Source organism: Bidens hawaiensis, unplaced genomic scaffold (genome assembly GCF_021521415.1).
Source record: "Bidens hawaiensis isolate Kalapana, Puna unplaced genomic scaffold, B.hawaiensis_p1.1 tig00019471_1, whole genome shotgun sequence".
NCBI lineage: Eukaryota > Viridiplantae > Streptophyta > Magnoliopsida > Asterales > Asteraceae > Bidens > Bidens hawaiensis.
The window spans coordinates 109,561-124,569 of record NW_027492959.1 but is presented as its reverse complement, the minus strand read 5'-3'; the positions used below and the strand labels follow the sequence as shown (position 1 = coordinate 124,569).

Here is a 15,009-nt window from a genome sequence, read left to right as displayed (position 1 = left end):
TAAAATTGACGAAGTAGGAAAAATTTTAAGGGGTTAAAAAAAATTTAAGCTTATATTTATGTGTTTTGTCTATATATTTATACATTTGTTCATATATAATTATATATAAAATAAATTAAAAATATTCGAGCCGAACCGAACCGAGCAGACCTTCCCTCGTTGCTTGGCTCGTTTGCAAACCGAACCGAGCAGAGCGGCTCGTTTACAAACGAGCGAGCATTTTCCGAGCAATCGACGAGCGAGTTCGAACGACGAGCGGTTTGGACGGCCCTACTCGTAATACATTCTCTACTTATGGTACTCTAACGATACTCTCTTTATAATTCTTAGATTTAGAAGATAGTTGATAGTGTTGGGCAAGCAGGGGGGACGCCATGTAGGATTCCAACTTGAAATTAAGTTCGCAGGCCGGACCATGTTTAAGTATTTGTTTATTTCTCGTTCCATGGCTTTTTTTAGGAAAAAATATTACTTTTAATCTTCAGTCTATCCAAATTTTGTGTTACTCATTTTAGTTTGTCTTTAATAAGTAATATATGAAAACTTTAAAAAAAATAAAAATGTAATAATAATAATTATCTATCATCTAACATTTTTCAGATTGTAATTTTGATTTTAAAGATACAATCGGTTTGGACAAGCAAAAAAATACCCGTTTAACTTTAATGCATGTTTGTACCATGGTGAGAAAGATGGTCTCAGTTTGATTTTTTAGAGCGCACTCGGTTTTTGTCTTATCGTGTGTTACATTAGAGAGTTACATTTTTGTTATGACACTACAGGTGTCAAGTGACAGTTGACGGTACGGTTTTCCGAAGGAACGCCCAAGCCAAAATCTAAAGCCAGTACACAACATGGTCTGCTCAAAGTGGGGCAAAAACTTCAAGGAATTCCACCAGATCAATGGCCCGCCTTGAGTAATCGACGCCATGATGATAAAAAACTTCACACCTCCCGTTCTTCATACATTTCCAATATGAAAGATTGCGTAGTACATTGAATCATCTCGTCTTCTTACTTTCAAGCACGTACTACCAAAAGCAGCACACATGCTGCAAGAATCAATCTTTGTGTGCCTGCAAATTAAGGACCAGATCATGTAAGTTAACTTGTTATCAAATAACTACAACCATGCTTCCTGTTGTATATCTAGAGGTTGCAAAAAGGCAGTTTAGGCGTGTTCATGTTGAAACCGGTCATTTTAGTGATGGTTTAGACAATTGTGAAACCTTGAAATCCGTCGAAATTCAAGCCATTACTGCCCCAGTTGTGGTCACTCTTCATCCTGCTGTTGATCCGCCAGTCCGCCACTTGCTGGAAAATAATTCAGATCACTCCATAGACAAACTAGACTAGAATACAGCATGCAATAGTTTGTTGCTGTTATCACTTTTTATTAATAGAAAGTAAATGTGTAGAAAAGATGTAAATGTGTTTGGTGTGTCAACAGCTACCCATAAATCCATAATGTAAGGGGTTACAAATGGAACCTTTTTTTCCTCATTCAACTTTTAAACAGAAGCTAAGGAGTTTTAACTCAACTATGTAGTTAAACTTGAGACTCAACTATTGCGGTCTATACCGCTCGTCGCTCGATTGTAAACGAGCCGCTCTGTTCGGTTTGGTTTGTAAACGAGCCAAGAAATGAGCAAATGTTTGTTCGGTTCGGTTCGAATATTTTTAATTTATTTTATATATAATTTATATATGAATAAATATATAAATATATAGACTACACACATAAAATATAAGTATGCAATTTTTTAAACCATTTTAAAACTTTCTTATCCCATCAATTTTATAGTTTTATTTGTTACATTCAAGTTCTGATAAAAATATTAGAAATTTGTTTACATGTTATCTCACTTTAAACTTTTTTCTCCTAAAAAAATTACAACATATTACATGTTTTTCAAAAAACTACTAATTTGTTCACAAATACATATTTTTTACAACATTCAAACGTGTGTCTTATTGAAAAAATAAATAAATAACGCTCGATATCGCTCGATGTTTGATCAAAAAATGTCATATTCGATTTTGGTTCATTTCGATTTCTGCTCGATTCGATTTTCAGTCGTTGGGTTTAATTCAGTTGTAAACGAGCCAAGCAACGAGCAAGCCTTCGCTCGGTTCAGCTTAGCTCGTGAACAGCCCTAGACTCTACTAAGAAAGAACTTTAAGAAAAACGTTTTCATAACCCCACGACAATGGTGATTGCATTTCACCATTGTGTGTATGTGTTTTAGATGTGCAAAGCAAACTTTTTATTGATTTATTAAGTTGCTCGATATAAATGGTGACCAGTGATCGTGCGTTGGTGGGTGATGAAGTATGAGAATCACTAATGTTGTAATAAAAATAATTAAGTCGTGGTATAGTGCGACGTATTCTCTCATGTCACCCAGGAGACTGTGATTTGATCTTTGTCAACAACGGGTTTTTTTATGTTTCTTTTTTCACATGTGCATTAATTTGAGGATTTTTTTTAGATCAATATAAAACCCGCTACCAAACAAACTCGTGTTATATCAATATATTTATATATGTGTATGCATATATTTTGATACATATATAGGAGCTACTTAGTTGGTTAAAAAATGTTATAATTAAAAAAAAAAACAACATGCATAAAAAAACATTATTAGTTTTTATAATCACAACAAAATAACCAAAACTAACCTACTCTCTAACTGATGCGCGCATGCACGGCGATAGAGTGGTGACTCGCGAGTGCGCGTGCATGGCGGAGGTCTCTTGCGCAAAACCCACATGGTGGTTTCCGCGGTGGCACATGCACGGCTGTGGAATGAGAACCCGCGGGCGCGCGTACATGGCGGCGGAATGGTAATTTTTTGATCTGCAATTTAAGAGTTAGACCTGCAATTTTAAACCTAAAATCCAGGTCTGTAATCTAGATCTAGATCTGTAAATCAGATCTGGATAGATCTGAAGCTCGGAGCAGATTTAAAACCATCACAGATCCGGAGACTTGATCATTCGAGTCCGGCAGTTTCTTTTCGCACAGATCTGGAAGCCTCTTTTAGATCTATGGATCTTTTTGAGCTTTAATAGAACAAGCCTTGAAGCCTTTTTCTGTAAACTTCCAGATCTGGATTTTTCCTGGGAGAGATCTGACAGCCGAGATGAAGATCGAAGGGTAGTTCGTTGCCGTCCCACGGATGGCGCCAATGTCGAAGCATGAAATGAATCTGACCTGATCCATGACGATGTTTCCACGGATTTTGAGATGAACGAACCACGTCTTGATCTTCTTCTTCAGCTGCTTGAGACCTGCAATGGTTTTCGGGGGTGTGGAGGTGACTGCTAAGAAATCTGAAAGATCTCTTGTTTACAGACACAAAAAGTGGTGGTGGCTCTTATTGAGTATGACCCCCTAATAAGGAGGTGGAGACCTCCTTATATAGAGAGCCTCATGGCCACCATCATGATACCCTAATGGGCCTAGCCCAGTTAGGGTTACCTCCACAAAACCCCCTCAGCCCAATAACATTGTATTAGTCCATGTAATAAAATAAGCCAAACATAATAGATTTAGGGTCGTAGAACCGGGTTTTAGTACCATACCCCTACAATTGTTGGGCCTTATATACGCATTTTCTACCTCATGGGCTTTTGCACTTTTGCATGTAATTACTTTTAGCTGGCTTAAAACAGCCTATGCGTTATGTCACATAACTTAAGTGTATAGTGTATACATCATTTATTTTATTTTCATCACAAAAAAAGTCTAGTGATTACAAAATAATATAGAATTATAACTAAATGGTCATGCTCCAAGCTTCAAAATGCCAATAATCACCTTCAAAACGCACATTTAAACGCCCCATAAAACATGAAACCGAACTACATACCTTTAATTTTTTCCCAAACCATTTGAGGCAAGAGATACAATCCTTGAAAAAAATGTTCTCATAATATCACCAGGGAGTTGATCCGCAATCAACCCATAGTCCCATAGAACCAGTACAGAAAGACGGGACTTTCACCCTTTTTCTTTCCCCGCAACACATCCACATGTCGCAATAAGATCCAAAGAAAAAATGAAAAGAAAAATGATGAAATAACAGCATACGACCATTGGAGGTTCTATGGATTCGGTGAATTTACCATAGCAATTATCCACCATAACCTTACATTTTGGATTTTGTGACTGCAATAATGCTGTAATGAAACATTTAGTAATAATATCATGAAATTATTACTTTACACACCTGATGATGTGTAATCGTGTATTGCTCTCTAAATTTCAATCACGCTTAAACTTTTACACCAAGAATAACTGCATGATGTTAGATCAGTGCACATTTTGTTTTGGGTTTTATAGCAACCGAAAGAGTGTCCCAGTCAAGCCTTCCGCAACCTGAAACAAGGTACCATGGATTCGGGTCAAAATGTGGTACTGGATACAACGGGTTGGTTTGGGTCGAATTAACCAAACCGTAATCAAACAGCAACCGAGTTAACCAAGTCAAGCAATTAACTGATGATTCGGTTAAGGAATAACCAATAAAACTGAATATTGTGGTTCGCTTTTGATGTTTGAATAACTGAACCAAACCAGCTTCAATAACTGATAAACCAAAACCACAACCAAATTAACAGAACCGAACTGAACAATTAACCGATGGTTCAGCTAAGCCATAACCAAACATTACAGTCGTTGTGGTAGGCGATTTAGCTACAAACAACAAGCTTTAAAATAAGAAGTCTTATCAGTAAGAATTACTAGATCAAACCATTACCAACATTTCATTTAAACCAGATCAAGACTAACCATCGCTAACAGTTAATTTTAAGTCTATTGGACTAAATAAATAAAGCAAAAGGTTTCTTCCAAATAAATAAAACCAAAGAAACAAAACAATGACAGAAAGCCAGAAAATAAACCAAAAAGTACCATTTATTCAAACAAAGCAAAACCATAGAAATTGTATCATAACACTTGTCCCAAATACCAACACAATTCACCAGAAACACTTTTGAAATCCATGAAAACGAACATTCACCAGAAACACTTGAAACCCATCACACGAACATCTAAAACCCACCACGCAGACGAAGGACAAGGTGAAGGGTGGACTCTTTCTGAATGTTATAATCAGCAAGTGTGCGTCCATCTTCCAGCTGCTTCCCAGCAAAGATCAGCCTCTGCTGATCCGGTGGAATCCCCTCCTTATCCTGTATCTTCGCCTTCACATTGTCAATGGTGTCCGAACTCTCCACTTCCAAAGTGATCGTTTTCCCAGTCAACGTCTTCACAAATATCTGCATGCCGCCTCTCAACCTCAACACCAGATGCAAAGTAGACTCCTTTTGGATATTGTAATCAGCCAGAGTCCTGCCATCTTCCAACTGCTTACCTGCAAAGATCAATCTCTGTTGGTCCGGTGGGATACCCTCCTTGTCTTGGATCTTGGCTTTGACATTATCAATCGTGTCGGAGCTTTCGACATCAAGAGTGATGGTCTTTCCAGTCAACGTCTTCACGAAGATTTGCATACCGCCTCTAAGCCTCAACACCAAATGCAAAGTAGACTCCTTTTGGATGTTATAATCAGCAAGAGTCCTGCCATCCTCCAACTGTTTTCCAGCAAAGATCAACCTCTGTTGGTCCGGTGGGATACCCTCCTTGTCTTGGATCTTGGCTTTAACATTATCAATAGTGTCCGAGCTTTCGACCTCAAGAGTGATGGTCTTTCCGGTCAACGTCTTCACGAAGATCTGCATACCTCCCCTAAGCCTCAACACCAGATGCAGAGTAGACTCCTTTTGAATGTTATAATCAGCAAGGGTCCTGCCATCCTCCAACTGTTTTCCGGCAAAGATCAGCCTCTGCTGGTCTGGTGGGATCCCCTCCTTGTCTTGGATCTTGGCTTTGACATTATCAATTGTGTCTGAGCTTTCGACCTCGAGAGTGATGGTCTTTCCGGTCAACGTCTTCACGAAGATTTGCATACCACCACGGAGACGGAGGACAAGGTGGAGAGTAGACTCTTTCTGGATGTTGTAATCAGCAAGAGTCCTGCCATCTTCAAGTTGTTTACCGGCGAAGATCAGCCTCTGCTGGTCTGGTGGGATACCCTCCTTGTCTTGGATTTTAGCTTTAACATTATCAATGGTGTCCGAGCTTTCAACCTCAAGAGTAATAGTCTTGCCAGTTAAAGTTTTCACAAAGATTTGCATACCACCACGGAGACGGAGGACAAGGTGGAGAGTAGACTCTTTCTGAATGGTGTAGTCAGCAAGAGTCCTGCCATCTTCAAGTTGTTTTCCGGCGAAGATTAAACGCTGCTGGTCTGGGGGAATTCCTTCTTTGTCCTGGATCTTAGCCTTGACGTTATCGATTGTGTCAGAACTTTCGACCTCAAGAGTGATGGTCTTGCCAGTAAGAGTCTTAACGAAGATTTGCATCTGTTCAAACCAATAAAAGCAAGAATAAGTAACAATATCTCAACAAATTCATCTTCTACAATACACACAGAGATCCATATAATTCACTAAACCAATATACAGTTAAAATACAACACGTTAACCAATATCAGACTGAAGAACAAATTAATTCACAAAATACGAAACTTAAAATAATGATAAACACTATGCAATCAAGTAGATTGCAAGATCCATACAAAAAACTGTTTAAAATCAAATGAAAAACATCTAAATCGTTATATAACCGTTAGATCTAACGAATTCTCTTACAGACATATTCATAATTGATTAGAACAGGTGATCTGAATAAAACTGTTCAAAATCAACACCAAAACACATAAATTGTCAAATGATCTAACAGATTTTATTACAACAAACAGATTCACAATCGATTATATCTCCAAAACCAAATAAAACTATTCAAAATCAACACCAAAACACATAAATTGTCAAATGATCTAACATTTTATTACAACAAACAGATTCACAATCGATTATATCTCCAAAACCAAATAAAACTATTCAAAATCAAAAGAAAAACACTTAAATTGCTGTGTAATTATCAAATCGAATTAGACCTAAAATTGTATAACAAAAAGCTACCTACCAATCAAAATACCAGCATCACGATAAGAAACACATAAATAAAACAGGTTAATAATCGAGTCGATTACCACATCTAAACACAACAATGCTTATAATCAATCAATCGCTTTGTAAGCGTTAGATCTAACAGAATTTCTTACAAAAAACAGATTCATAATCAATTAGATCACATTATCTGAACAAGACTGTTCAAAATCAACACTAAATCACCTAAAACGTAACACGTAAAGTTTTATAACATGAAAGCTACCTAACGCGATCAAAAACAGATCAATAGACCTTCAACAAAACACAACCGCTGTTCATCATCAGATCAAATAAGAGACAAAAGCGTACAATTAACGACAGATCTAATAATTTCATAATTATAACAAATTTTAATCCATATGATTGCTAGATCTAAACCTAAACTCAATAGTAGTGCATCATCGGATCAAATCAGACGTAAATTCATACAAACTAACATCAGATCAAACAACTTCATAACTATAAACAGAAAAATTATCCATACGATTGCTAGATCTAAACCTAAACTCAACCGTTGTTCATCATCACATCAAATCAGGCGTTAAACCGTACAAATTAACAGCAGATCAAACAAATTCATAACTCTAAACAGAAAATAATAATAATCGATACAACCGCTAGATCTAAACCTAAACTCAACCGTTGTTCATCATCAGATCGAATCAGACTTAGATTCGTACAAATTCATACAAATTAGAAACAATTTCATAATTCTAAACACATTAGATCTAAACCTAAACTCAACCGTTGTTCATCATCAGATCGATTCATACAAATTAGAACCAGATCTAACGATTACATAACAGTAAACAGATTAATAATCCATGCGGTTGCTGGATCTAAACGTAAACTCAACCTTTGTTCATCATGATATCGAATCAGACTTAAATTCGTACATATTCATACAAATTTATACAAACTAGAACCAGATATAACGATTACATAACTGTTGAAAAGAAGAATTAAACGAAATATACCTTGAGTGAATTGAAGGAATGAGAGAATTTGATGAAGAAATTGGTGAATTGTTTAGATGAACGAAAAAGGAAGAATTATTAGGGTTTTATTAAATAGGATGATAAGAAGATATTATTGGATGGTGCACGTTAAAGAAAGGTTAACGTGACGGTGCGGTTAGATAACCATTGAATAAGAATTTGACACGTGTAATATAAAGTGTTGGTGACCGAATGCTAAAGTTTAGAATAAGAGGCGTTGATGGTTAGGAGATTGAATGGAGTTGCTGAATTATAGGTTGCCGTCTTGTATCTATATCTATCTATCTATAATATATATAAACGAATACTCAAAAATCCAAAGGGGCTGTTTGGTTGGAGGATTTTATGGGATTTGGAATTAGAATCCCATTACATAACCTGTTTGGTTAGGTAGAGATGGAATTGGAATTGGATTTCATTTCCAACCAAATGCTTCAATTAATGGAATTCATATTACTTCCCTATTCCAAAGGAAAGTTAAAAATACCTCTGGAATTATGGGATTTGGAATTAGAATCCCATTACATAACCTGTTTGGTTAGGTAGAGATGGAATTGGAATTGGATTTCATTTCCAACCAAATGCTTCAATTAATGGAATTCATATTACTTCCCTATTCCAAAGGAAAGTTAAAAATACCTCTGGAATGTTTGTGACATTACATAAATAACCCTCATCACTGCCATATGTTATCTTCTCTCTATTGGACCTCACGAACCCTAGCTGCCATGTTCGCTCTGTTCGATCTCGCAAGAACCCAACCTGTTATGTTCGATCTCCTTCTCTGTTAGAAATCTCCTCCATTGTTGTTGTTAGCAACGCTAGCGGATCTCGATCATCGTTCTCCTTTGTTTGGTAAGTCTTCCTCCCTCTCTATTCCCGTGCTATGTAATACTACTACTGCTAGTATTTAATTTCTCTAGTTTTTACTCAAGTCTTTTCTCTTCCCAACCAACTAACCATATATTCATGGCCACCAAATAATTCCATTTTTCTTGCTTATTAAATCATCGGTTCTTGGTTATTTGCTAATTTCTTGAATTCAGACTGTGATTTGTTTGTTTAATTTTGGTAATTTGTTTGATGATTTGAGACTGCCTAGTGTTTAATATGAGTTTTTATTGTTTCTTCAATTGCACACCATGTGCTCGACATATTGCCTCAAATAAATTGATGTTTTTAATTGAACATTCATGTGCTTTTTTAATTGAACATTCATATTGCCTAAAATATGTATTTACTATTTTAAGGTAATTATGTCATTTTACATGTTTTTAAATTCCAATTCCAGTAACAAATGTACCAACCAAACACATGAAGGATTCCCAAGAAAATCATTTCAAATTCCAATTCAAATTCCAATTCCAATTCAAATTCCAATTCCTTGCAAAACATTCTGCGAACCAAACAGCCCCTAAGTGTTGTGATGTGGTTACTCCCTATTTTTTTGGAGTCACCAGGTTTACATGATTTTTAAATAGAGGCTTCTCATGCATTTGACCCGAATTCACGAGTATGAGTCTTACCAAACCCAGATATTCCTTAAACGTGTTATAACGTCACATTAAATTAAAAATTATTCATGTGAATCCTATAAAATAGGATATACTAAAAATTATTATATGATTTTTTTTAAATATTATTTGTAATTAAAAAACAATTTTATAGTAAAAAAGATTAGCGGGTCTTGGGTCTTACCAAACCCAGATAACTTTTAAACCGGGTTATAACATCTTAGTTATTTGTGAAACATTTTTATTTGCAATAAATAAAATTAAACCCAAAAAAGTATATAAATATTAAAAACGAGTGATGTAAAACAGCCCCCGTAATACGGGGATAAAAAAGGAAAACATAAAAATTCTATGTGTCACGATGTGGTTATTCCTCATTTTTTTAGAGTCACCAGATTTGCTTGATTTTTAAATGGAGACTTCTCATGCATTTAACCGGGATTCACGGGTATGAGTCGCATCAAACCCATATATTTCTTAACCGGAGTATAACATCTCATTAAATTAATAACTAATCTCACCAAATATTTGATATAAAAATCCTATAAACTAGGGATATACTAAAAATGAATATATGATATATTTAATATATATATATATAATTAAAAAACCAATTTTATAGTAAAAAATAAACGGGTATTGGGACTCATCAAATCAAACTCATATATAAATAAAAACTCCCTATTTTTTCTGAAGCCACCAGATTGCATTATTTGTAAATAGTAGTTGGGATTTTCTAACATATACCCTAAGGGCACATATAAGGACCATTTATTTATGAAATATTTTTATTAAACTATCACTTTACATTAGTTACATTAATCTTGTAATAACTAATAACTACCATATTTAACCTTCTATTATTCCCTTTTAAATCTTTCCTTCACTAATGACTACTAATTAATTTATTTTAATTTCCACTAAAATTACTATTTCATCACTTCTAATTTTCCATCATTTTTTTGTAAATATTTAATATTAAACACCCACTTTCATTACCTTTCTATCTATTTTTTAAGATTAAATGATATAAAGCATTACTATCATTATGCAAATGGATGGACGTGTTCTTTTGGATCTGAATGAGCTTTATGTTAAAGAAGATGCTAATAAAGAACAAAGTGAAAACTAAGAAAATAATTTGTGATGAACCATTCGTTGTTCAACGCTCTATTTTTGTTATCATATAATAGTGAAATTACTTATTCTTTTGGTTTTTAAACTTTCGTATTTTAATATTAAAAAAGTCTCTATTAATTTGTGTGCACAATAAAAAAAATCACTTTCATATTTCAATATTCTTTACATATATATGAATAGAAAATTGGTGGGAATTTAGAAATGATGAAAGAGTAATTTTAAAAGGAATTAAAAATAATTAATTAGTAGTCATGTATGGAATGAAGATTTAAGAAGGAATAATAAAATGTTATTATAGTAGTTATTACATAACTAATATAAACTATTAGATTTTTAAGAATTTTCCATAAATAAATAGTCCTTATATGTGCCCTTAGGGCATATATTAGAAAATCCCATAGTAGTATCTCAAGCATTCGACTCGAATTCACGGGTATGGGTCTCACCAAACCCAGATAGCCATTAAACGGATTAGAACATCTCAATATATTAAAAATTAATCTCACCAAATATATGATATAAAAATCCTATAAAATAGAGATATAATAAAAATTAATATCTATATTTTTAAAAAAATATATTATTTATAATTATGAAACTAGTAAAAAAAAATAAGCGGGTCATGGGTCTCATCAAACCTAGATAGCGTTTAAACGGGTTATAATATCTCATTTATTTGTTTCATCATCAAACCCTAAGTATATTATTAATTTCCTTACAATAAATAAACTTAAAATACAATAAAAATATATATATATTAGAAACACGTAAAATGTAAAACAAACCCCGTAATCAAACCCTAATTTAATTTTTCAATATGGATTTAGTTACACAATTCTTTTTTCTTTTAAGTTTTAACTTAAATGAAAAGTTTCACAAAATAATATGCAAATTATAACAAATGAACATAAACGAATAAATATAAAAATTAAGTAGATAAATCATTCAGCGTTTCATTAAAAATTGAACAAACCCAACATAAATTAATCAAAATAGGTTCAAATATATTATTAACTTCTTACAATAAATAAACTAAAATCTAACAAGATACATTCACCATAGTAGAAATAAAATTTTAAACAACCCTCCATAATACGGGGGACAAGACTAGTTGGAATATAAAAACCTTCTAAAGTATGATTTCAAAATTATAATCTTTTAACAACTCTCATTAAGAATTAATGAATTATAACGTTTACTGAAAGGTTTTGGGTAGGGGGGGGGGGTCATTTGGGTACCTTATATCTCGTACTATACTCGAAATGGGTATAAAGCTGGCCCGATTGGAAGACAAAAACAAAACGAGATTTTGAGGTCTTTTTTAAATTTATTGTTACAAAGCAACACATGATCTAATTATGAATATATTTGTACTTTCAAATAACTTAAGGATCATTTTCACTATTTAGTATTTACAATGTTGTTTGCCTAAATTTGGTTTGGTTTTCATCATCTACTATGTTTTTGTTTAAAATTTGTCTAAATTGGAGGCCTTATTCAAATGAAGCCTAAAGCTCTAACTTGATTTTACCATCTCTAAAGACGGTCATGATAAGGAACATCATTGCTGCATAATCAGATAACCAGCTCGGGTACCATAAGCGGGTTATGGTCACCGATATTAAACATGACAACTCGTTGCAATGGACCGTTTGGGGTTTATTCCAATACATTAAAAAATCTTTTTACTATTCTAATTCACACCAAAATACACACAATGTTTTACACACACAACCAATATTCTCCATGAAATATATGAAAGTTCTTTCAACCAAAAAATCTTCTATAACCCAAGGAGTATAATATGGTGTCGTTGAAAATATGTAGTAGTATTATGACTCAATGAGATGTATTCACTAGAGCAATCTCTATAACTTTGATCGAAACTTCAAGATTCAAGAAGACTTAGGATTCAGGAACAAACTTGTAATATTATGTTGTGTATCACCAACGAATTGATTCTTTAAGAAACAATTCATATTTTCAAAGTTAAGAGCGTTCCTAAAAATCATGAAAAATGTCCATATTTTTTTTTGTTTGTCTCATTACAAATATCCATTTTTAAAAGTTCTTAAGCAATTTTTAAGTTTACTCTTAAATACACACAACTAAAATTAATAAACAATATTGATGAACCCAATTTCCAAGAGCATTATTGTTATTTGGTAAGCAAAAAAATACGGTAATTATCTACCTTAAACGTTGTATTTTTTTCAAACCATGACACTTTTAATGGGACGGGTGGAGTATGAAATTCAGATTAACAAAGGAGATTAATTAGTCAATGAGAATTTGATAGATTAGTCTTGAGAGTGTACTTAAAATTCCATGGTTTATTATCATATGGTTGCTTTGATGGAGTTATCAACCAGCCGAGTCAAGAATCTAACCAAACAACGTATCATAGTGCGGGTGGATTCGTGGAAGGGGGTGCATTCTTTTTAAAACGACGACACAATATCCAATTTTACACCATGCAAAATACACCTAATTTGAAACCTCACCGGCCACTTGGTTGAGTGGAAACCAATGTCATTGGGCCAAAGATCGATCTTGGCCACAGATGCATTTAAAGTTAACGAAGTAATTAGATTTCGAACGAAAACTGGATTTTAATGAAACATATTATTTTTTTATGAAACCCTGACCCTCAAAATCGATGGCCTATACTAACGAGAAAAAAAGAGAGGCTAGTTTCACCTTAGAGACTCGATATACATATTGATCTTTGTATTATTGGTTGCAATCACTTACAAAGATGATGCATGCAAGGTGTTTTTAGAACAACTTAGAGAAACAAGAAAAATAAGAACCAAAGGAACCTTCATAAATCTTATAAACCCTGATCCTTAAACCTATAAATTAGCATGTAAAAGAGATTAACTTCACCTTAAAGATTTAATTTCTACCCAAATGAAGAAATCGGGTACTGCTCTACCGATAGATCTAATGACCGCCTTCGGTGTTGGTGTAAGCTTGCCTAGGATGTCCTCAACTTCACAATATATGTTTAGCCTTTGGAAGGAAAAATAACTAATTTGGACATAATAACCTAAACAATAACCAAACAAGACATTAACTATAGCACTACTTTTGTTAATTTTCCAATAAACATCTAACTAAATCCCACCCATGTTCTTAAATTATCTTGTATATTATTTCCACAAGTAACATGACAATCATTGTACAAACATTTATAGTATCAGTAAAAACGTCGTTGATGTTGTATATTTTTGCGGTGAATGGTCCTTTTTATGTTCGAGTTAAAGTACTAGGAGTGTATTTTATGTTTCATATCCTAACACTACCTTATCACTTATCTGTCAACAAACATCAATGTAAACAAACAGTCTAGCATATGATATGATGACTATTATGATTTATGAACAGTAAAAAGATGGAACATTTAATATAACTTACTGGCTTTCAGAATGTCACAGTTAATTATATAACATGGGGTAGGTTGATATTTGTAAACAACATTCAATTCTAAATAACTCACTAATGCTTTTCAAACCAAAAACACATAGATTCATCATAATCATCTATAACTCTATATATGATGTAAGCATGCATATAATGATATGATGATGATGATGATCATGGGTAGGTTTTAAGAGTGGCACCACAAAATGTGCAAATAATAGCCTTGTGAGATCTCCAGTAAATTGTAACATAACAGAATCTTGTTTTGGTTATGATGTCAGCAACACTAGCTCCTCGTCGGCATCTCGAACAAGATCCTGCGACTGGTTTCGTGCTTTTGATCTTTCGGTTTTGATCCACTAGAAAGCAAAACACCACCATATATGTGTGTATAACTATCTATCTATCTATATGTTTAGAGAGAGAGAGAGAGAGAGAGAGAATTCAAGAGGAGTGAAGTGAAGAATATGTTTTGATGTTTGAAGAGTGCAATGAGTGTTACAACAATGTTTTGATGGGACAAATTGGATTGGGCCTAAATAGTATTATGATGTTACAAAAATGATGCTTTATGTTGGACCAGAAGAAATGGAGTTTAATCGGTCATTGATGGGGACTTATCCCTATCATTTAGTTTCGGCGACACCAGGTGCTGATAAGTGATAACAGACTAGGCGAGTTAAAGACTTTCACTAGTTGGATACTAAACTGAACCGGTTTTATATCACCGCGCTATCATGCCTTCGGATAATTGTTCACGGGCGTTGGCCTTATGTGAAGGTTTTCCTCGGATCAAAAGACGAATGTATCACAATATAATGAATATTACCAGTAGTCCATTTAAA

The 15,009-nt window shown here is 33.9% G+C and overlaps 2 protein-coding genes across 2 annotated transcripts; both read right to left on the bottom strand.

Annotated features, from left to right (window-relative positions):
• Positions 1-4,906: 4,906 nt before the first annotated feature.
• Positions 4,907-8,231, bottom strand: LOC143558446 (polyubiquitin). The gene is made up of 2 exons (XM_077047285.1): positions 8,064-8,231; positions 4,907-6,435 (listed from the first exon to the last, which is right to left on the bottom strand). Exon 2 carries the CDS (start codon positions 6,433-6,435, stop codon positions 5,062-5,064), a length of 1,374 nt encoding a protein of 457 aa, XP_076903400.1. The 5' UTR covers positions 8,064-8,231; the 3' UTR covers positions 4,907-5,061.
• Positions 8,232-14,334: 6,103 nt separating this feature from the next.
• On the bottom strand, positions 14,335-14,778 carry LOC143558435 (uncharacterized). Its single transcript, XM_077047274.1, has one exon. The coding sequence runs from the start codon at positions 14,543-14,545 to the stop codon at positions 14,339-14,341; it is 207 nt and encodes a 68-aa protein (XP_076903389.1). The 5' UTR covers positions 14,546-14,778; the 3' UTR covers positions 14,335-14,338.
• Positions 14,779-15,009: the final 231 nt, after the last annotated feature.